This window comes from Anthonomus grandis, chromosome 22 (genome assembly GCF_022605725.1).
Source record: "Anthonomus grandis grandis chromosome 22, icAntGran1.3, whole genome shotgun sequence".
NCBI classification, from domain to species: Eukaryota; Metazoa; Arthropoda; class Insecta; order Coleoptera; family Curculionidae; genus Anthonomus; species Anthonomus grandis.
Window position 1 is genome coordinate 296124 of NC_065567.1, and position 25808 is coordinate 321931.

The following is a 25808-nucleotide window of genomic DNA, read 5'->3' on the forward strand; positions in this document are numbered from 1 at the left end:
GTTTAGGACCCAATTGTAGACCGATGTGATTAAATTTAATTTTTAATTTTTTTTTAAAGAGTTTTACTACACTTTTTTCTAGTTTTTTTCCTCTAGACATTGCTTCTGTAGCATGAATTTTTGTTACGCCAAGAACTTGATTTTCAAAAGAACCATCACACTTCTTACAATGGGCTGCATCGTATATTTTGGAAGCGGTAATCCTTGCATATCGCAGATCAAACCACAAAGCAGAGTTGGACTGTGTTTCCGTCATTACTGCAGCCTGGGAACATAAATCTGTGGTTATTTCTGGTTTGCAAAATTCTAGAAAGCTTGTAACATCTGGTTGTTCACTAGATTTTCCCTTTGAAAACCTCAAAATAAGCTGATGCAACCCAAGATGATCTGTTATTTTGTCAGACGTAAAATATTTTAAAATCTGACTTTAGCTGTTATTTTCCAATCCTGTAGCTGTTAATTCGTTTAAGAAGTGTGCACTTTCTTCATCAGAACTTAACTCCTGTGTTTGGCCAAAGTCTTTTAGAGTCAAATATTTAACTGATGAGCCTACTCGTGAAAGCTTGCTTCTTGACCAGTAACAAGCCACGTCAGTGGGAGAAGGTTCTTCGCTTCTTCTATGAAGCCACACTAAAAAAGCAATGGCATGCTTACATCCACCTCGAATTACAAAAAGTACATTTACGTTATCAATATATTGTTTTTATATTTATTATTACTAATTCAAAATGCCCAGATAAAATGATACAAATAAATATCTTATACCAACCCGAAGAAGCAGCACAATCATGACATCCAACAGTTAAAATATTTTCCAATTCTTCTGTCGAGTGCGGCCCTGTAGCCCAAATCACCTCACGCGAGAGCGCTAGCAACGCCATCAACGGCGAGTGCCACTCCAAGTTGCGACGCAGCCAAGCAACACGTCAACCAATTCTTTTGATTAAAATTATATAAAATTAAGGCAATAAAAGTTTATTTAATTCTTTTAATATACATATTTGTATTAATACGAGTCAAGTGCATCTTTCCAACCAGTGATACAGTCCAACATCTTCATCCACAGTACAGGTAACGGCATATTGCTTTTTTCTCACACTATGCTCAGGTGTTATTTTAGCTTTAACTGTGCATATTTTATCACACCTTTTGACTTGGACCCATCCTATAGCGGAATCTCCGTAAGATTTTCTTCCAGATCTACAATAATTTTAATTTTAACAAACATTCATAAAAACTAAAATTTATTAGGTAACATTAAAAAAAAGTTGATGATAATAATTTATATACAAAATACCTATTGCTCCTTATAACGTTCATATTCACATTAAGTTGTACATTTGCATTATTTTCCGAGTTACTTTCTTATTTTGTTAGAAAATTTTTTACTTAGTTAAAAAACTTAGTTAGAATAATGTGAAATACAAGGTGTTCGGCACATAAACCATCATATTTTTTCAGATATTGTAGGCGTTATTTGCTACCTTTTCACTTTTAGAACCTAAGAGTCACCATTAACGAGATATGATTTTTAATTTCTTTTCTCAAATTACCCAAAATCTCGCCTTTATACCGTCACATTTTTTAAAATAAAGTGTAGCATACTTTAAAAAGGCCATAATCTAGAGAAATTCTTAAAACAAAATGAAGCTCGCAGTCTTCAGAAACTTAAAATTTACAGAATATAACAAAATGGCGCTATTACAAACATTATTACAAAATTTATAAGTATTTAAAGGCGGTATTTTGGGTAATTTGAGGAAAAGAAATTAACAAATCATATTTCGTTAACCGTGACTATTAAACGGACGCAAACGACCCCTACAATATCCTAAAAAATTTTGACAGTTCATGTGCCGAACACCCTGTATAAAAGTAATACTAATAGTTTTATAGTTAATGAATAATATATAAGTACTTGCTAGATTTGACACCGCGAACCTCTCCAAGAGAAAAATCCTTCTGCATTTTGTATGAAAGTTGCAACCATAAACATATCCACGGTGGGTAAATTGTCCAATTGTCCTTCATCAGTCATTTTCAATTAAAAAATTTAAAATTAACCCAAAAAACAAGAATTTAAAACACTCAGGAATACTGCGTAAGTACGCAACGAAGAAAAACTCAAATAAACAAAATGATATTCCTTTATTTACGGATGCCTTGGGTATCGTAAATCCTGGCGCCAAGTCCGACGCCCAGTGTGACGTCACAACCAATGGGAGAGCGTTTCGAGTCGAATTTGAATTACGCCGACTTTATAGGCCTGTATTTATTACTCCGCAGGTAGAATTGGCAGTTTTTCGGGTTTAGATGTATTTTTAAAATATTATCTAACGGTTTATAGTATTTTTATCCATATTTAATTTGTATGCAAGTTCCCTATTTGAGAGGACTTTAAGATTGTTAAACTCGGGTGAAATATCCACATTTTAGCATTACCTTGTCTCAGTTTAGGCATCAAACTAGAGAAATTATTAAATTTTTTTCAATTTCAATGTTTTTTAATATTTGTGATATTAGCTTTTAGTTTTTTAGTAGTTTAAAAATGTTATAGCGTAAGAAGATCTTGATTAATTTAATTAACGAAATGAAAAATGAAGTATCAAAACTTAAAATTAAAGTAAATGAACTCAGAAAGGAAATTAAGGAAAGTAAAACACTAAAATAGCTACATATTGTAACATTGTTAAAAGAGGCAAAAGCATCGAAAATAAACCTTCATCAAAAAAACAGCTTAGAGTCAAAGAACACCTGGCAATTATTGCAACAAAAAATTAACCCTAATGGTTTACAAATTGGCATTAAAAACATAAATAATACGAAAAATGGAAATGTTATTATTAAATGTGCCTCAAAAAGGAAATTAGTACACTACAAACAGCGGTAGAGACCGCATTAGGAAATTCGATTGACGCTGATATACCAAAAAAGAAAATGCCTCGCATAAACGTAGTGGGATATACAGGAGAGGGGACGATGGAAAGTATAGAAATAAAGATCAGACAACAAAATAATTGGATCAAAGAAGAAGGCGAACCTAAAGTGACTAAAGTGCTATAAATGTAGTTTTGCGAATCAACTATATAATTTAAAAATATTACGTCGAGCATACAGCCGTAGATAACAACTGTCTGTCAGCCAAATATTTCTTTGAAACTGTTAAGAAAAAAATAGATTATGGTGAATAAAAAAGATGACATAGTAACTAAGACCGTGAACCGTGATACATTACATAACAATATAAATGTAAAAAATAATATTTTTAACCTAATACAAATAACTTTAACTTAATAAAAATTTCGACAATATAATTCTAGGCCAAGATCAGGTACAATAAAAATGACGGTATTATTGTTCTTGTAAAATCAGAATTAGAACTTACCTTTTAAACAACAATACTTCCAAATTCACATACAAATTTAACTAGAATTTTATGCCATGTTAGGGATATTCATTTCGGTATAACTGCAGTGTATAAGCCACCTCCAATTTCAAAGGACGTTTTTATTCAGGACTTAGAGAGCTTTCTAGGTACAACTAACAACCAGCAAATAGAAATATTTGTTAAAGATGTTAACATAGACTTGTTGGATACCTTGGACGTTGATGTTATTAAGTATTGCACTATCATGTCTCAAATGGGCTATTTATCTTATATTAATGCAGTTACCAGACCAGATACTAACCCCAACATAGATCACATATTTTTAAAATGTAGAACTTGGAACTAAAATCATTTGATTTGGACAGCTATGTCACAGATTATTTTCCGGTACTGTTAAATATTAGCTTAAAATGCAGCCACAGAAATAACGCACACATACAACGTAGTACTGAAAAAAATATTATAAATAAAATATCGATTAATTATCAAAAACTAAAAAAACTATTACTGAGCAAGACTGGACAATGATTAAGAGCATTAATGACCCTGAAACAGCAATGACAACTTTCCCGGAAATTTTCACTAAACATGTGAACTGTTCAGAAAATAGTTCAAAAAGCACAAAAAAAAAATTGGATAACGAATGATATTATCTCTTCAATTAGACATAGGGACAAACTTATAATAAAACTGATCAATAATTACAATATAGAACTTGAAAATTAGTTTAAAAGATAAAGAAATCAATTAACTAAAGTAATAGAAAAACAAAAAAAGAAACTTTTATAAAACCGAAATTAAAAAATGTATGAAATTATTATGTAAAACCCATGTAGAAATTCTTGAACCCCTACTACACATATTAAACAAAATTTATGAAATAGGGAAAATACCATCTAGTTTTAAAACATCAGTTGTTATCCCTATTCACAAATCAGGACCTAAAAATGTTATAGGCAATTATCGTCCAATTAGTCAAATCACATGTTTTGCTAAAATTTTCGAGAAGAGTTTAAAAGATCGATTATTAGACTTCCTAAATAGGCATAAAATTATATCAGATAAACAATATGGGTTTTTACCAGGTTGTAGTACTACAGATGCTTTATGCGAACTTACTTCTGATATCACTATCATGACATATTTATAGTATAGAGGATTAGTTTTGGGTTTTCGGATTACTACTTATGATGCTTATCATGGATAACTTTAAGTTAGCTTGTAGAATGCTGTTATTATATTGTTAACTTATGTAATGGGGTATCCCGTCATTAATAAATAAATAAATGTTTTGCATAGTAGATTATAAATAACTGTTTCGTACACATACAATAGAAACGGTGTTCGGTAAATCAAACCTTAGCCACCGCACACACTTAGACACTGCACATGAAAGAGAGAGAGGGGAAGCGACCGTCATCTCCGAGAGGGGAATGTGCGGGTCTAAGCGGACATCATCAAGAACATATTACATCATCATCAAGAACAAGAACGTGAACGAACATAATTATATATCGAGTTCTAAATCATTTCTTTAATTTGTAAAAGTAATTAGTTTAAATAAAACAATATATATAAAAATTGAATGTGTTTCATAGCTGGATAAGTGGTTCTTCGAGAAAACAACTCAATATTATTAAATAACTATGTTAAGAGTCCTGAGGGCCTGGCCACTTTTAGAAATACACCGGCTCGCCACACTCAAAATCAAATGTTCTTGCATGTTTCGCACTGTAGAACATCTTTGCTCAGTCAGAATAGAATCTTGTCCACTGTTAACAAGTATAGTGCAGAGATTAATTTTTTAAATTCTATGGCACTGAATAAATTTAAATTAGCAGCTAAAAAAATTGTTCTTTCCTAGATTTAAATTTATTATTAATATAACTTAGATCTAAGCTTAACTTAGTAACATTTATCTTACGTTAATAATTAATAAAATAAATAAATTATTTTATTGTGATGCATCTAGATTTAATGAGTAAATTTTAATAATTTTTAAGTAATTTTTTTTATTGATCTATGTAAAATGTAAAACTGATGACATAAATAGATTATCTTGTATCAACCAAAATCCATATGTGTGAAGCTAGCGTCCGATCGATGTCCAGCAACATTATATTCAATCAATATAATGCCCGTGTCTCCTGAGATTCCCAAGGGATTTTAATAATTTTTTGTCCAGATATTAACAATGAATACCTAAATCAACTTACTTACGGTGATCTCAAACCTCTACAAACTAAGGTTGCATTGTGAAAATTAATTAAAAAGTCAATGTTAGAGAAATGAAAAAGTCAGTAGCTCGCAAAATTCCCAAAGCATTAGGATAAAAAATTTTTCTTTAAAAGATAATAAATATCGAAACCGATTTTAAATGGTTGCAAATCTCTAAAAACGAAAAGATTTTTGATAAAAAATTATTGAATTGATAGATCTACAAAAATATAAACGGCTTTAACTTCCAAAACTCCCAAAGGATTCGAATGAAACTTTTTTATGTAATTATCAATAAATATCTAAAGCGATTTTAGATGGTTGCAGACTTCTATAAACGAAAGTTATTTCGTAAACAATTATTGAATTGTTAGATGTACAAAAATATAAATGGCTATAACTTCCAAAACTGCCAAAGGATTATAATGAAACATTTTTATGTAACTAGTAATAAATATCTTAATCGATTTCAGATAGATGCAAATCTCTACAAACGAAAGTTTTTTCGTAAAAAATTATTGAATTGATGTACCAAAAATAATAATTATTTATTATTTAGCAGGTTGGGAAGGGCGGGAAGACTTTTCTCCACAAACGAAAATGCCAGTCTTTTGTCAAGAGTTATGCATTTCGATGAGTCCACTCATCATCATCAGACTCTAATACTACATAGCTGTGATGTTTACATGAAAAACAACTTTTATTATTATATTATACTATTTATTGTTTTACAAACATTTATCTTTTACGCTGCAAAAAAATCAAATCTACACCCCTTTTCTCTATATATAATTATACTATTTCTCTTAACTTTATTGTAGAAGTTTAAAAACAGATTTAATCCTTAAATATGGAAAAAATATATCGAGGGCAGAACTTCAATGTAAAAATTTGATTTTCGTTTCTGACTCTGTTGTTAACTTCCTTAACGTAAAAAAAACATACCTCACTCTTCACTGATATGGCTTTCGATTATATTAATAAATTAATTTAATCTAGGAAAAACGACATTGAATATAATCAGTTCTGGTTGCTCCTCAGTGAACAAAAAAACTGACACAAGAACAACATCAAAGAATGTAGGGCAAACATTTTTAATTTCTTAGAAGCTGGATATAGTTAGTGCCCACTCTGTCTGAGCGGATTTTAAAATGAGTAGAGGCTAGCTGCATCATTCAGGTAAATTGATTTTAACCAAAAATGCGGATTTATTTCTAGAGCGAAGTTTGGCGTATCCACTCTGAACAAGAATTGCGGTCAAGTCGGTAGTTGCGTCGACCAGCGAATAAACAGCGGCTATCTATTTCACTTAATAAGTAAAGCACGATTTTTCCAAAAATCAAAATATATACACATATGGGGTTATAAATACGCGGCAATTATGCATTTTACGGAATCTCAAAAACCTGGCATTGCCCAAAATCGCTTGCGGCCAAGAATTTTAAAATAATAAGATGCATGATCGCCTATATTTATACGAATTGCACCACCCAAATAACCAGATGTGCATAAAACTAGTTTAGCTTCTAGGAGTTAATAATTTAAACTAGGAGATGGGTAAATATCCGCGCCTATCTGAGATATTGTAGCGCGTATTCGGGCACACGTGGCCGGGAAAGAACACGGAGGGGTTTTGGCGAGTGGGTAGTGGTTCTACGGAGCCCCACACTGTCCTGGATTGCCTTGTGCGGCCCAGTTCGTGCGTAAATGCATTCCCCGTCGTGTAATAAAAGAAAATTTAAAAAAGGTACACCTAAGAGCGCAAAGAATTGTATTGCTGGGCAGTTCAGTGGGTAAAAACTTAACTGCTTCTAACAACATACACAAATTCCTGGGTGAAATTTTCCAAAAGGATCTTAACTGAGACCACGCACTGTTACGAACGAGGGCTATGTAAGTTCTCCTTAAATAAAATGAATGAAATCTCCTCGGATATACTCTTTAGGCATCCTGATAACAATCCAGCCAGTCGTAATAACGTAATTTCTGATTGGACCTTCCTGAAGAATATTGACTATTGTCTCCTGGAAGAGAGCGTGTTATAACTTTTTTTTTTCTAAATGAAATGAAAGGGGGAATCGATCAATGCCCAAGTTAATCAAAAGAAAAGAAGTACTAAAAATAGTGAATGGTTTATGGCCTTAAGAGTGTCGCCAAAAGTTGTTTGATGCCCGGAGGAACCTAACCCCTCTTACCTGAAACACCCAGAGAAGGAATCCTTCACAATGCTGCTAGCTCAAGCCGATGTGGGTTCTAGCTTCTTTCTCAACCAAATGAACCAAAATTTCTTAGGTAGTAACTACCCAAGAGTTACCCAAATAAATGTCAAAGTCAGTATGGCGCCACCAAGTTTTGGATTTTATATAATCCCAATGGACGCCCAATATTTAACAAAATTTATTTAGGCAAGTTCAAAACAAAACTTGGAAAACAAAATCAAGGTCAAGTCGGTATACACTATTGTTTCCAAATTAACTATGATATTCTAACCTACTCAACTCAAGTGAAACAAAATAACAACAGAAAATAACAATTTATTTAAGTCTTGATTATCACAGCGAATTATGTTATGTTATTTTATTTATCTTTAAGAGGAATAATTATTTAAGTTGGTAATAAGGAACCACAACGTTTAAGTTTCTAATTACAAGAAAAACAGAGTTGTCAACAGGTAACGTGCCATAAAATTAAATTTTCCAAAATGGCGCACATAACATTTTCCAAAATGTCATTCGTGACCATGCTTATAAGAAATATATCTATAAGAAAATACGCAATCAAAAGTGTGGTTGTCAAAATAAAATAAATTATGTTACACCCGAACCTTTTCGGCAATGAAGCTTCAATTCGAATTAAACTAACAATTTACGTGGCCCGGTATATCCCGCCACGGACATTGACCTAAGCAAAAAAAAAAAAAGAAAACCCTAACTGTTAAAGCTTCCCCAATCAAAATTACCCTTTTATTATTTTACTCTAATATTTACTAGCTAATCTAAGAAAATTTGACATCTTAGGAGTAGTCTGAAAATAAGTAATATAACCCAAGTATATACTCGTAGTACTACGAAGCCGGCTGCGTCTGACCTCACAGGAGTCACTTGTTACATATATGTGTACTCTTATCAGTAATATTCAATAATAAAATAGAATCGATTAAATAATGTCAATAAAATTTTAAATAAACTTTTGAGACAAAGTACAGTCGAACCTGGTGGGCCTTGGAATATCAAAATAATATAAATATATCCAGCCTTTGAATGAGAAAAATAATTACATCCCCTAACCACCACAATTCGGCTTCACCCCGCTCAGATTGTAAAGTCCTATATGTATGTATCTCAACTCAATAGATAAAAGTTGTGATAATAAAAATAAAATAAAATAAGTGAATAAAAAAAAAATGTTATGTTGTGTCACTTAGCTCCACACACAGCAGACTACTTCAGATTCAAGACTCTCCCAGACATCCAATTCCCAGTCGAAAAAAACTGCAGGCTTCCAAGCTTCACCTCTTCCACCTCACAATACGCCAAGCTCTGGTAGTGGTCCAGGTTAGACGTTAGCTCACAGTTGTTTAAGATCTCCTCTAGATTAGAGCCAGTAGAATATATAACCCCAAAATAAAAGTACCATGTGGCATGAAGAAATCAGGTCCGTACAAAAATAATCCGTCCAAAATCCATGTTATGTAGCTATGTTAATTAAATTATCCCCTGCCAATGCCAATCAGGACCGCCATTTTGCCGATGTTCGAGGGCACGTGAAAAATTATTGGGTTTTAAATCGCCATAAAGGCCAGTAAATTCAACAAAAAAAAAACTTACGCCCAAAAAGTTGATTTACTATCACCACATTTAGTCAATTATATCCCCATATGGGTAAAATTTACACGAATTTCAAAAAGAACTAAAGCACTCTTCACTTCATGATGGCGGTCTGGAAAAAGGAACGACCGCAGAGGTTAAACCCGTATTTAAGCAAACACGCACAAAATGTATTTCCAATCGAAAATAACTTAACTTTTTTTATAAGTACCATAAAACCCTTTATAAAAAAATAAATAACTAAATTTATGGCCCAAGGAAGTTGGCAATGAAAATATGTGTCACTATGACACTCAATTTCGATTTTCCCTAGACCAGTACCTTCTGGCAGAGAAAAACAAACCACCGAGAAGGGACAAAGCCTGGACCGATTTTTCTTGCGCATGTGCGAGCTTATTTGGTATACCTGTCTTGTTGCCGGTCCCCTGCCAGCCGTCGGTTAGTCCGGTAATATTCGACACGTAGTTCAGTGTAGTCAAGTGTTGCCTGAATTTTTCTCTGTGTTTATTTTTTGTGTGTGTTGTCATTGTGCTCTTTATTTTATTAAAAACTTTTATAATATGCCTTATACCTGTGCTTTTCGTGGATGTCATTCAAAGACAGGGTGTGGAAAACTATTAATTATGAACACCCTTGTGCACATTTTCCAAAAACCTTTATCATAAAATTATTTATAAGGTTGAAAATATTTTACACGAATAAAGATAAAAATGTTCGAAAACTAAAAATTTTGCGCAATGTATAAATGTACCGGTTTAATTTAAATATTGCCAATATATTTTTGTATTTCATTATACAATGGGCCAATATTATTTCCTCAAAAAATAAAAGTTTGTTTAGAAGATTTTTTGTTTTCCATTATTTATCCTAAATGGTAATTTTTATAGTTGGCACTATACCGGGTGACACAGGAAAAAGGGAACACGCAATAACTTTTTTATTTTTCAAGATAAACAAATCTATGTATTAATGTATTAATTGTCGTATTTCTTTCCGTGTACGGAACTATTAAATTGCCAAAACGATTTTTCTCCGTTACTTTATATGTAGCGCCAGTCATTTAAGCGCACCAAAATTGGACCCCAGAAAATCAACGGTAAATGCGGGTTTTGTCGCTTCTCGGTGGTTTGTTTTTCTCTGGTCACTCTCCATCCTCGGTTACCTGCTATCCGTCCGATCAGTCTTTGTTGGCATGCCGACGGTAGCACTGTGTCTCCGCGCTTCGAAAGAATTTCAGACATCGTCACATCGCGTCGCCCTCCGTCCGTCACTGACAAATATGAAAACAAAAAGCCATAAAAGGGATCGAAGCAGAAGTCGTTCTCACTCTCGTTATCATAAAAAAAGACGGAATAATGATAAGGATAGTGAACAAGGGTTAAAGGAAATATTGACAGACATACAGAAGCGCTTAAACAATTTAGAGAAACAAAATAGTTCCACACTACACGAGAGTAGTTCAAAGCGAGATTCGTTGGGTGATTTTTCAAATGATCAGGAGCTGTTGGAACATTCCGAAATATCTATGGAAGGTAGGTTTTAAATTTTCCTTTTATTTCCTTTTCTTTTATCTTAATGCAAAAACAATTTCCTGTGTGAGGGAAATTCATTTTCTGTGTGAGGAAAATACATTTTCTGTGTGAGGAAAATGCACTTTTGAATTTTTGGGAGGAAAATACATTTTCATAAATGGAATATAATTTTCATTAACCTAAACATTCCTTAAAAAATATTAATTTATTTATTTTTTCATCTTAGATAAACTCCAAGGAGATGAAAACGATGAATTACAACAAAATTCAATTCAGAGTACAAACTCTGGACAAGATAATGCCCCCTTATGTTCAAAAGTTAGTGAAAAAATATTAGACCTGTTTGGTGATAAAGATACGTCAGAAAAAATATATGGACCTCCTTTACACGCAGAGCTTGTTTCTCGTTGGAAAACCGTAACTTCAAATGGCCTCATTGAGGAAAAACGGAACAATCTTATCAATAAATATCCACCTCCAATAAATTTTAAAACTTTGTCACCACCTGAATTGAACAAAGAAGTGAAAGATGCAGTAAATGGTCCAGTTCTAAAAAGAGATGAAAAATTAGCACTACACCAGAGCCAACTAGATGAAGACCAATATTTGCTAGAACTGCTAGGGGATGCAGGTAAACTTTTGGGAAATCTGCATTACACAGACACAAAATCTCGAAGAGAATTAACAATAATCAATCTGGATCAACAATTGAAAGAGGCATTTATAACCGCTCCTGCTTCAACCCAATTATTTGGAGACAATCTTGATGAAAGAATAAATGCCGCAAAAAATTTGAAAAAATTTAGTCAAACTCTAAAGGCTCCATCAAAGCTTCAGGTTTTCGCCAACAGAAAACCAATGGTCCAGAAAAATTTAAACTTCAAAAGTATGCCCAGACCTGTTCAGGGCAACCGCCAGGGCAGACGTACCAACATTCAACCACAGGCCCAGAACCGTTTCAACTCACAACGCAGGTATGCAGGAAAACCACATCAGAAGAAAATGTAATATTGACGACCCGTAACATAGACAAAAGTCAGGTCAGTAATCTTGCTGGACATTTACAATATTTTTATAACTCGTGGCTTAAGTACACTACTGATAATTGAATAACTAAATTGTAAGTTAAAAATCATATTTTAACTTACAATTAACTGCTACAAAACATGTTTGGTCTTCAATAAAATTACTTAACCTAAAAAATAAACAAAATAGAAATAATATTCCTAAAAATCTTGAAAATGTTGAAAAAATTAACCAGTTTTTTATCAACTCTGTTCCAAAAATTAATTTAAATAAAAATACTCTAAATTATTATAAAAGTGTTAAAAATTACTTATTTCAAACGAGTTTTAGGTTTTTTGCCGTGTCGGAGTATGATATTGTAAAGGTTATTAATAACATTAAAACTACTGCCACGGGCATTGACGAAATTAATATACTTACCATCCGACAATGCCTGCCTTTTCTACTACCTTATATTGTCCATGTCATAAACTTCTGTCTCGAAAATTCTGTTTTTCCTTCAATGTGGAAAAAACCGAAAGTTAGCTCTTTACCCAAGACGTTAAATCCTCTTACATTAAGCGATCTGAGGCCAATAAGCATTCTTTCAACGCTACCAAAAATATTAGAAAAAGTAATGGAAATGCAGCTTCAGAAATATGTTAAAGACAACTCAATTTTACCAGTGATACAATCAGGGTTTAGATCAAACCACAGCTGTTGTACGGCATTGGCCTCTATAACTGATGATATTTTATCAGCATTTGATTCCAATAAACTAACATTACTGGTAATGCTTGACTATAGCAAGGCCTTTGATACTCTCAACCATGATCTTTTAATAAATATTTTGTCATTTGTTGGTTTAGGGGAGGAGGCATGCGCATTGATTGCTAATTATCTTAGAGATAGGTATCAAGCTGTTTCTTATAATGGCGTAGATTCTGGTTTTTTAGAGATTTCTTTTGGCGTGCCTCAGGGCTCCATCCTTGGGCCAATCCTTTTTTCAATGTATGGATCAAACATGGCAAAAATATTCATATCATCTAAGCAGCACTATTATGCTGATGATACTCAAATATATCTCTCATTTGAACCAGGTGAAAGTTCCCAAGCAGTGGCTGCCATTAATTATGACCTTGCCAGCATTTACGAGTTTTCTAAAAACCATTGCTTACAATTAAATTCTATGAAATCAGCATTTATGCTGTTTGGAGGCAAGGGTAGCCGTAAGAGTTTTTTACAGTATTATAGGGACCTAATTCATATCAATAACGAGCCCATAAAACACGTCGAGCACTGCAAGAGCTTGGGTTTGATTTTGGATAGTGACCTGCGATTCATGCAGCACGTAAATTCATGTGTTCAAAAAGGATTTTTAAACCTTAAAAATATTTATACACGTTTTAAATAGAAAAACAAAAATTCTACTGTGTGATTCGCTGGTCCTATCACAGCTTAATCATTGCGATGCAGTGTATGGTCCATGCTTAGAACTGCTGAAGAGAGTAGAATTCAGAAACTCCAAAATGCGTGCCTTAGATTAATATATGGCATAAGAAAGCGCAACCCCATAAAACACAAGCTTTAGGAAACCAGGTGGTTGACTATGCACAACAGAAGGATTTTTCACCCATCTTCAATGTTTTTTAAAATAATTAATTTAAGATCTCCACCTTACTTATATAATAAAATAAAATTTCGCACAGATGTTCACAATATTAATACCCGGTATAAAGGAAGGCTAACCCCTCCGCTTCACTCAACTGAAACTTATAAAAGATCATTTTCTTATCAAATTTCAAAAATTATAAATAGCTGCCAAACTAATCCCGAAAACATTTTTAGCTTATATTTAAAAAAAAAATACATTTTTAAGAAATTACTGCAGGAACAATAAAGTGGTTTTTTCGTTTCTTTTTTTTTTATTTTGTACTTTCTTTTCTCTATTCCGATGATGATAACAAAAACAATTAATGCAATAGACTATATATTATGATATACATACATATAACAGACTGTATCTTTTGCTTTGTGATGTGTTTTGTTTGTGAGGTTGAATTTGTTTCTTTTTCCTTGTATAGGCATATATGCTGTCACATTTTTTTTTTTGCTGGTTGATGTACTCTTTATAATTTATAGCGTTTATATTATTCCTATTTTGAAACTTAGTATAGTATAGATAATTAGGTTAGATGGAAGAACAGGCATTTAGATATCTGAATCTTTGTGCGCTGAATCTCGCCTTTAAACTATTAACCTTGTAATTATTGTATTTTTTTTTCTTAAATAAAAAGACCTTTATTATTATTATTATTATTATAAAGTAGTATTATCTTATATTAAAGGTATAAAACTACCACTTTTATGTAAACCACATCAAGCGTGGATTCCAAAGGAACAAGTGTGGTCAAAGGTAGACAGTAATAATATACAAAAATGTATAAATAAATTATTGGTCAGTGGTGCCATTTCTGAGGTAAACCCTTGTAAGGAACAATATATTTCAAAAAGTTTTTTAAGAACCAAACCAGATAATACTTATCGCCTAATTCTAAACCTAAAATCCTTTAATCAATATGTAAAAACTAATCACTTCAAATTAGAAGATCACAAAACAGTAATTAGGCTTATTCAACAACATTGGTTTATGTCCACTGTTGATTTAAAGGATGCCTATTTATTATTACCAATTTACCAAAAACATAAAAAATATTTAAGATTTACTTTTAAAGGAAAATTATTCGAATAAAATGCTTTACCCTTTAGGCTAAATTGTGCCCCTCTTGTATTCACTAAACTAATTAAACCTGTACTATCTCACCTTAGAGAAAAGGGATATATTTCTGTACTATATTTGGATGACTTTCTTTTATTGGGAAAAAACTATACAGAGTGTGAGAAAAACTGTTCAGCTACAATAAAAATTTTAGAATCCTTGGGTTTTGTAATAAATTTTTCTAAGCAGCCTAATACCAAGCCAAGAAATACAGTATTTAGGATTTATATACAACTCAGCTTCTATGACAGTTTCCATTCCCATCAATAAGAAAGAAAAAATATTAAAGCTTGTTAAAAAATTCTCTTTATTAAAATCTTGTAAAGTTAAAACATTCGCTATGTTTATTGGTAATTTAATTTCTATCTATCCAGCAATTAAATACAGCTATATGTATACAAAGAAATTTGAAAGAGCTAAATATATTGCACTTGAATATATTGAATGTCAAAGGGGAACTACAATTATATCATGCAATTATTATAACAGACCGTTGATATCTAATGAGGCACCTACTAACTTTACTAAAGCGGTATTTAGCGTTTAAATTATATTATATTTTGTTGGCTATCAGCTACCTTGTTTTTAGGATTAGAAAATTTTTCAAACTAAATATTTTTTTGCTTGTTTAGTTAAATTTAAATATTATTGAATAATCAAAATAAAATGTTTCAAAACTATTTCTAAAATTAAATATTTTGAATTATTTTCGCGTCTTGTTAAAATTGTTTTCTCTAAACATCTATACACTATACTTGTTTATTGAAACAAAGCTGCATATAATTAATGGATTAAACGAACTTACCTGAGTGAAGTTCAATCCTAATTATATGAAAGCTTTGTTGAAAATAAACAGGTCCAACCCAACCCTTTTATTAATCCCTTTCTTAAAATTTTAACAAAATATCTCTAAAGAAGCCTGATCGGACGGATAGCAGGTAACCGAGGATGGAGAGTGACGGAGGAAGGGAAAAAATTTCTATTTTGGGACCTTATGCATGCCGTTGGTATGTGGACAGAGCCACTATACACTATACTTGTTTATTTTCAACAAAGCTTTCATATAATTAGGATTGAACTTCACTCAGGTAAGTTCGTTTAATGCATTAATTATATATTATTAACCTGGTTCTGTGTGATATACCTATACATTATAAATTCAGTATTGTATTATGTAATTATTAGATACCTATACTAACTAATCCAGCTTTGGTGAAATTAATTTTTATTGTATTTCTTTCTAGAGAGAATATTTTATGTATATTTAAGTTGAAGTATTGTTTTGAATCATGAGTTATACACCCTTCACCCTATATATATTGATAATCATGCACTTTATTTTAGCTTTGTAATCACTTTTGCTTTAATTATTGTTTTAATTCGAATAGCCAGAGTTAGCAAGAGTTAAGTTCGGTATCGTTTGAGCAGTCATACGTGACGGTCGTGTTTAAGTTCGTAGGAGGCTACGCCGGTACTCAGTTTTGTTTCTTTTGTTTTGATTTGTTTTGATTTTTTTACAACCACATCGACGTGCTATATTTCCGTACAAGTGTTCCTAATTAACAGAACTTCAACCTTAGGACGACTTCAACCTAGAGTGTGTGTGTTTTACGCGTGTTCCTGGTGACGCTCAGGCTCAAGTTCCTGTTTGGCTAGCAATTCCTGTCTAACCGTATTTATATATTCCTTAATTTATTAAAATGAATCGTAATTTCAAATGCTGTCAAAAAAAGGAGTTTTAAAATTATTGCTGCATCTTTTATATGTCTATATTCCACCCAAGTTGTGTAGCGTTTAATTTTTCTATTTCTTATGTTCACTAACGCTCCATTGATATTTCATTAATTTCAATAATTATATTAATAATTTCAGTCAACTTCTTTTATCGATATTTCTTTAAATTCACACTGTCAAGGACACATTACTACTGTAACGCATCACTCTCCTGGTTTTATTATTCATGCTTTCTGTTGACGGTCCGTCACTCTTCTGGTTGGTCTTGATTGATGTTTTCTCTGATTGGATTGACATTGACAGCTCAGGCGAGAGGTGGGGTCGTAACTTATTTAGTCGGTACTGCATCCATTTTTCGAGGACTTGTTCCCGTGTCGCAGGTAGAAGCGCACGTAAAAGGCCAGTTTTTTATTTCCAAAATTTGTGAAGCAGGAAGTGGCCAATATGGTTTATAATTTATAGTCCTTAATCTTGTTCCTTTAGGGAACTGTTTATTTCATAATTCTGGTGCAGGATGCCCGAGATTTTGATGGATAGATAATGAAACTTAGCAAGGTGAGTGTGTCACATTTTGAACGCCATTCATTGTTATCGACAGTGAATACAATGGCAACCGTTGTTTTAGGGTTTTACTTTTCCGTTTTCCTCTTTATTCTTCTTCAATCGTTGATGGCTACAGGCTGTTGATTTCCCCGGGAAATTGCTGAAAGCGGTGGAGCTGGAGCCAGAGTTAGAGCTAGTATTAGAGATTCCCAGTCCGGATAGCTAAGCTACCAATGGCACACATTTACAGCCTTGATTTTGAAGGCTAACCGTTCAATTCTTGGAGGAATATACAGGCCAGTTTATTCTATTTATTTAAATATTACTAACCATAGATTTGTCTCACTTATTTAAATTTTTATTAATATACTTTTAATTTCAATTTATTGCTACAAATATTTAATCAATATCATAATTTAATATGTCAATTTCTTATCTATAATTTTAGTTATTTTTTGTTCAGTACTTTTCAGTACCTTTTTTGGTAGTTAAGTAGATATAACTCGGTTAAGGCTGATATGCTTTAGGTAAAAAGGTTCATGAATGTAAGAAAGTAGACTCGTCTCAGGTTTAGAATCGACTATATTGGTCAGATAGAAAATACATATACATTTCGTTAACAATAATATTAATTGGTCTTGATCTATTAACCTACATCAGTGTTGCGACCTAGATTTGACGTTGGGTTATATTTGTTGATACTAAATAGTTTACATAAAGGTAGCACCACATCTTTCCCCTTTTAAAAGAATGGCTTTTATTTTGGGCAAAGATAAAAGACATTCGTTTTAAATAAAATATTTGCCCGTATTTTGAGAAAGCTGTGTTGCTTTGTGAAATACCGTAATTATTAGTCTATCCTACCCCTTTTTTTTTTTTTTTACTATAAAGACTTACTCTTAAAATATTTACAAATTATTATCACTATTACCATAATTATCCTTACACTTATACGTCACACTACTACGATAAATACTTTTATAAAATAATGTTTGCGAATAAGTTATTTACAATGTGTGAGTATATGTCAACATATAATATTACTATACTAATTCTGTTTAATTTGTCGCGACATTAGATTTATATACATACATAATACGTCAATTTTCACTAGCACAGTATTTGTGTACTCTGTTTTTATGCACAGTAATTACTTTCCCTTTTTCACTTTTCACTGTACAATTTACCCCACTTGTACTTATAACTACAAAAGGGCCGTTAAACCAAGGATCAAACTTCGTCCGATTTTCTTTTTTAATGACTACAAAGTCACCTAGGTGTAGACTAAGGCTTTGAGAAGTTCTATCGTACTCTAACTTGCGCTTATCTTTCGCTCTGATTACAAAATCTCTCGCTCGCTGTAAAGAAATTTGAAGTTTATGACGAACTTCTTGATAAAAGGCATCAATATTGTAAATTGGGTCAATATTGTTTGTCAAGTCAGAAGTAAACTCAGGATTTCTTCCAAAAACTAGCTCAAAAGGCGTATAATCATGCAAAACTCCTGGGGTTGTATTAAAGCAAAATGAAAAATATTTAATATACTTGTCCCAATCTGTCCAAGAATCATTAATGTACGACCTTAAATAGTCATTTAGAATTCTATGATTTCGCTCACAACCTCCGATGCTTTGGTGGTGGTAGGCTGTCGAAAATTTGTGATTTATTTGTAGTAGATTGGTCACTTTTTCTAAAACCTCATTCTTAAATTCAGTCCCTAGGTCAGTACGAATCTCTTTCATCGGTCCATATACCAAAATAAAGTTATCTACTATTGCCTTGGCTACTGTTAATGCTTCTTTATTTTGTATAGGCGCGATGATAAGATATTTCGTTAATTCGCATTGCATGGTTACGGCATAAACATTATTGTTATCGCTTTTTGTAAACGGGCCAATAGTGTCTATGCATACAATATCGAAAGCTCGTTGCGGTGTTGGCGTAATGACCATGGGTTCCTGATGATTAATTTTGCTTTTGTTTACCTGGCATTTTTTACAAGTTTTTACATAGTTTGCAACATCACGTGACATCTTTTTCCAACGAAATTTGGTTCTTAGTTTTTTCAAAAGTCTCTTTTGACCGCAGTGACCGCCGCAAATTGGGTCATCATGATACTTCTGAATAAGTTTTTGTTTTTCATCCTTGTCTATTATAAGTTTTGGGTCGTGGTATAAAAATATTTTTAAATTGTGTAAATAGTCTTGTCCTAGTAATTTAAAATCTTCAAACGTGCACGTACTAAATATTTCATCATTTAATCTTAATTTTAATTTTTGCAAATTGTTTTCACTAGCCATTATTCGAAGCTGAGACAATATTTTCCCTAAAGAAAAATTGCCATTAGTGAAATTCATTTTGCTTTCAGCGCTGATTTTATTTTTACCGTGATTTTCCAAAATTATTCGTAAATAATCTGGCTTAATAATAAATTTTATACTAGGAATTTTAATTAAATCGTAGTTATCATTTGTTTGTATTATATTTAAGTCTTTACCTGATTCGAGAGAACGCGTTTTTGAATTATTTTGGGACACGAATGTTCCCTGTTGTTTTCTAGACATAGACCTAGTTATTGCCAAAATTTGCTTAGACTCTGACGTCATATTCTTAAGATCTTGCATATTAATTCTAGATAACGCGTCAGCTACGACGTTATCCTTACCTTTTATGTATTCGATTTCAAAATCATATTCCTCTAAATCTAATCTCATGCGCATTAGCTTTGAAGAAGGATTTTTCATTGCAAAAAGATAAACTAGGGGTCTATGATCTGATTTAACTAAAAAATGTGTGCCATATAAATAAGGTCTAAAGTGATTAATGCCCCAATGTATGGCTGCTAATTCCTTTTCTATGACAGATTTATTAGTTTCTCCTTTTGTGGAACTTCTTGACGCATATGCTATAGGCAGATCTTGACCATTTGATTTTTGAGATAGAACTGCACCGCAAGCCTCTTTTGACGCGTCGGTTGTCAAGATAAAAGGCTTTGAAAAATCTGGGTGTTGTAATATTTGCGGATCAATAAGCATATGCTTCAGCCTGTTAAACGAATCTTGGCATTCTTTGGTCCATACAAATGGTGCATTTTTTTTTGTTAGCTTAGTTAGTGGTTTAGCAATTTCTGCGAAATTTCGTATAAACCTTCTATAATAATTACAGAAACTAGTAAACCGCCTAACGTCATCGCCGTTTGTTGGAATTGGATATTTACGAATTGCCTCATATTTCGATTCGTCAGGTAAAATACCATCCGCGCGTATTTGATGACCAACGTAACAACAATTGTTTTGGAAAAATGCACATTTGTTTGGGTTTAATTTTAGATTAAATTTACGACAGGTACTAAACACACTTTTTAGATTTTCAAGGTGGTGACCTACTGAGCATCCAATAACAATTAGGTCGTCCATATATAAAAATGCCTTTTCGGGGGTTATTCCCGCAAAAGCGATACTCATCATTCGCTGAAAACTATTTGGACTAACTTTCAAACCGAATGGCAGCCTAGTAAATCTATAAGAACCTTGATTTGTGCTAAAAGTTGTTATATCCCTGGAATTTTCTTCCAAGGGTATTTGATGAAATCCCGATTTAAGATCTAATGTAGAAAAATATTTGGCTCTTCCCAATTGATCTAAAATTTCAGAAATTGACTTAATCGGAAATTTATCAGCACAAAGTTTTCTGTTAATCTGGCGAAAATCGACTACCAGACGCCATTTTTTCTCACCGTCTTTGGATTTTTTAGGAACCAATAATATTGGGCTATTATATTCGGCATACGATGGCTCAATAATATTGTCTTTAAGCATTTTATTTACCTGCGCATTAACTTCGTCTGTCTGTGAGTACGGTGTCCTGTAATTTTTTATGTAAACTGGAGAGCCATCAGTAAGTCTTAGTTTTTGTTCGTAAAAATTATTAGTTGTCAGTAAATCTGATTCTAGTGCAAAAATATCACAGTACTCTTGGCATAAATTAATCACATCATTTTGTAAATATTCCGCTATACCTTGTGTATTTAATTCTCTTAATAATAGATCGTTTCTGTTTTGCTGAGTTGTAATATTTTTGTTTTGAACACAAAGAATGTTGTAGTTGGTTAAATCTGAATGACTTATTTTGGGGTTTTTTAAGGTTACACTATCAAAATTTGTATTTAAAATCCTTATAAATGGGCTCTGACTGGACACTATAGATCCGGCGACAAAAACTCCTGAAGCGATCTCTTTATTTACAATGACTGCGTCGGTTTTAAGATTTTTTAGCGAGTTTAGTTTTCTTACCACTTCGCACCTAGGTGGTATTATTAAAACATCTTCCTCCGGACTATTTAAAATTGGTATGAAAATATCGCCTCTTCTGCTTTTTACCATCATGGTCCAATTACTATAGTCCAGTAGACATTGGTATTTTGTGATAAAATCTCGCCCTAAAATTCCGTCGGCTGGAATTGGAAAATCGTGGCTTACAATATGAAACATGCTGGTAAGTACAGTCTTGTATAAAAATATTTGTTTTTGTAGTTCCAATAGAGTTTGTGTAGCCTTCAGTCACGCCTTTTATTTTGCAAATGTTAGACCTATCAACGATTTGTTCAGGGTCTATTTTCGTTCTTTTGAAAATAGAAACGTCCGCTCCAGTATCAACCAGCAAGGTAACTGTTTGATATCCTGTCATTGCTGTTTGGACTGCTACAAAATTTGATAGTGCTAGGTCCATACTATAAATTTTTAGGAGTGCCCCAAAGGACCTTGTTGGGGTTCCTGTGAGTTTTCCTGATGGTCACTCCCCGTATCCATCGCTCTAATATACCTATTTGGCCGTCTAAAGTAGCTGGGTCGACTATTGTAGCCGCTATTACCCCTTCGTTGGTTGTAATGTCTCTCATACTGACTGTGTTGGTATGTATTGGGGTCGTTTCGCATGGTATTCGGCCTGTGTGGGGGTCTTTGATCGTAGTGGCCTCTTCTAGGAAAATTATTCCTTGATCTACCCCTAAAGTTTTGTCTGTTTGTGTAAAATACTGATGCGCCGGGGGATGCCGGGTTATCAGCGCTGCAATTCACAAATTTCGCCAGAGCTTCTTGCGTGGTTTGGAAGTTTCCGGCTTCCATGATAATTTTTACTTTTTCCGACGCTGCATTGGTGCTTAGAGCTTTGACCGTTGTATTGGTTGTATAAGTCTCTGCGACTTGCTCCGGAACTCCTTCGCCTATATACGCCCTTTTAAGCTTTTGAGCCAGTCCCTCTATTTCAGAGAGGTATTTCTCAGCGTTATGGCGTTGCTTTAACCCTAAAAGTTTTGATGACACGGACTGCGAACTTTCCAGTTTTATAGAATTTTTTATTTTCGCATGAATTAGATCCAATGTGTCGCTGTCCCCTACCAAATCTCTTGCCTTACCAATCAGTTTGGTTTTGACATCAGCCACAGCATTTACCTCATGCGTTTCAACATTTGCTTTAAGCAGTGTTAACGCATCAAGAAATGAGGTTAGCTTATCTCCCGAACCGTCAAATTCGCCAGGCAAGATTTTGCTAGCGAGATTAAAAAACTCCATCGTGTTCATAGGCATTTTAGTGATCAAATTTTGTGTCTTGTTCGTCACTGTATCTGTTTGTTGATTGTTAATGTCAGTAATTTCGTCTGTTAGATCTATTTCAACTAGCTCGTCCTTTATTTGGGGGTCTATTACCTTTACTATCGATATAGGGACCTTGTAATCAACAGCGAGAACTTGGTACGATCTAACAACTCTATCTCGGGAAGTGTTAAAAATAGGTTTAATAGAGTTATATTGATTTTCGTTTAAATTTGGATAAATTCCTGCTACTGTTTGTACAAATTCGTTATATAATGTTAATAAACTATCCCTGACCTGGTTTCTGACATTTCCTGATTTGGGCACCTGTGACTTTAATACTCTTTTTGTTTCCTTTATAATATCATCTTTCAAGTTTGATAGCTTGGCATAAACGTCCTCAAAACTTAATTTTACGGTTGACATAGACAAAATTTAATCTTAAATAATTCTGCTCTGTCTTATATTAAAAATTCATTCATTCGAATTAACCCATATGTTTAATTTAAATTAAATAAATAACTATATTGTTTCGTTAACATTAGCCTAAAATATGTTAATTTAATTAGTTACTCTATACGAAAATAAATAGCTACCTATTATTTACCATATCACTAACACTACTCGGTAGTAATAAGATCCTATCCCATAAAATAAATAGTATATTATCTCTTTGATGTTAATTTAAAAAAAATGCATATAAAATATGGTCGTTTGACGCCTGTAACGAAATACTACTCTAATCTAATATGTGCCTGTCTAAGAAAAAAAAACTGACCTCTGCTAAACTAAATAGTATACTTTAAAATGCTTTGCAATGTCATTTAAGTGAATGTCCTCATAGAATCTAACGTTTACACCTTTTTTGAAACTATTAAATTGTCCTTGTGTCAGCGACTTGGTAAAATACTACCGTTTATTATTTCTCGGAAGTAAATGGGAAACTGCGTGGAAACTGCCATAACAGTTTGTGCCCAGAAACCGAGATCCAAAAGGTTGACAAAACAAATATTGGTACACACCAGATATCGCCTGCTTATATTTTTTTAAATTCTCGTTCTTACACATCTGGCTGTAAGCTTTAGGCGTCCTCCGTAGACGTCCTTTGTCCCTGTGGTGCCCTCAGATATATGCTTCTGCCTATATCTCGTTTCAGACTCCTTCGGTACATTTTTCGCACATTGAGGACAGTCAGTATTATTACGCACACGGCTATGATGTACAGTACGATGCGGATGTCATTAGGGACGCTCATTTTATCTTCCTCAACGATAAAGTTCGAGTTAACCACTCCCGTACTTGTAACGTCACTTTCCTTCGAAACGGATTTTCCCATATTTACGAAGTTTAAAAAATAGGGATTCTCACTTTTCTACCGAAATAGCGCGTTACTTTTAGGTAAAGAAAAAAAAAATTAAATTTTTTTCATTTTACAGGACTGGCAGGATCGCCATGTAAGAAAGTAGACTCGTCTCAGGTTTAAAATCGACTATATTGATCAGATAGAAAATACATATACATTTCGTTAACAATAATATTAATTGGTCTTGATCTATTAACCTACATCAGTGTTGCGACCTAGATTTGACGTTGGGTTATATTTGTTGATACTAAATAGTTTACATAAAGGTAGCACCACACTTTCTCCTGCGTAATACAAATATGTACTAAAAACTTTAATAATTGCAATTTATTTTTCAAGTGCTGAAATCTACCTAGTAGCTTAATCATAATTTAAATGTTACTTTTGTCAAACTTATTTTATTTAATCATATCAACATTATTCATATTTTAATTCATAATAAATTATAAACATTTAACAGATTAGAAAATAAGGTGTATACATATCTTTGATGTAAATATAATTTGGTTGTATTGTTAAGATATTTTTTTTGCCTCTTTAAATCTACTTTATCCAGGGTCATTTAATTGTGAATTGAAACCTATATACCAAGTCTTTTTTCTTAGTTTTCTCACATTTATAAAAAAAAAAAAAACTAAGTGGCGCCCTCTTATTTAATAGTTATAATCAAGTTTAGATTTTTTATTAGCCAGTCATAAGTGAACCTTCGAACAATCCCAAGCCTCCAATAATTCTGAGCTACCGTCTGCAAACTCTTGGCAAAATAGTAACACTGTAAAGTGAACGCCGCAGAAAATGACGCCCATAAACGTGGGACCCAGATTGGCTATTTTTATTGATCTATTTTAATAATCTTTAAATTTTTTCAAAATATTGATAATACCTTGGATGAGTGGAGTTTTAGAGTGCTTTGAATCTCAAGTAATGCTTATTGTTTTTGACTAAAGCAAATATCAAATTTGGTTATAATTTATTGGCCATAAATTTATTAGTAATTATTGGTATACAGAGTGTATACAATTTGAAGGAAAACCCTTGCTAGGAAAGTGTTTATATATGATATTTTTAATATTTATTGTTTTTCGAGGTATCCTTGGTAAGGACTATGATTTGACAATCTGCGACAATATAATGTGTTTAGTATATGCTGGGTGTATAAAAAGTATGTACTTACTTGCATAGTGTTCAGGGACATTAAGAGGATTTTAATAGTTTTTTAGGGACAAGATATCTTTAATGTTCGAATTGTATTGGATCACAATTAGAAAAGTAAAATATTTATTATTAATATCTTTAAATTAAACTTTGAGAAGTTTATACTTGTAAACATTTCACTTCCTTTATTATTCTGGATTCCGGAAGTATTGCTGAGTAAATTTAAAATTTTTTGGATAGTTGTGGAAATTCACATTTTAATTATACATGGTGTCACCACTTCATTTAGGTTTCTATATGGCAAATGTATTTGGGATTTGAAATACTATTCTGACTTATAGTTTTTGGAAGGAACATAATTTATGAGTAACATATGCATGTGTTATACAAGGTGAAACAGATTAATAAATTGTTTTAAAACTATTATTTTTCAATTTTGATATACCCAAAACTAATGAGTGCTATTACATACAGTAACATTTAATACTGCAATTTTTCAAATCTACAGGGTAGAACCAACCCAGACTATTTACATTTGTGTTTATTTTGAACAATTAAGCAACTCCATATTTAGAAAAAACATTAGTTTTGGCTCACTAAGAGTTTAAATTTTTCTGTACAAAATGTTTTTAAAGTCATTCCTTAAACAAAAGTTTATGCATCATTGTGCCACC

General features: G+C 32.6%; 1 protein-coding gene across 1 annotated transcript in view; it reads right to left on the reverse strand.

Moving 5' to 3' along the window:
- Positions 1-355: 355 nt before the first annotated feature.
- Positions 356-25808, reverse strand: part of LOC126749172 (uncharacterized) — a 46387-nt gene continuing 20934 nt past the window's right edge. The window contains exons 2-3 of the mRNA XM_050458852.1: positions 1025-1200; positions 356-690 (exon numbers count right to left, since the gene is read on the reverse strand). Of these exons, the coding sequence (XP_050314809.1) occupies positions 428-690; positions 1025-1200 (439 nt within the window). The 3' untranslated portion in view covers positions 356-427. The remainder of the gene's footprint in view (positions 691-1024; positions 1201-25808) is intronic.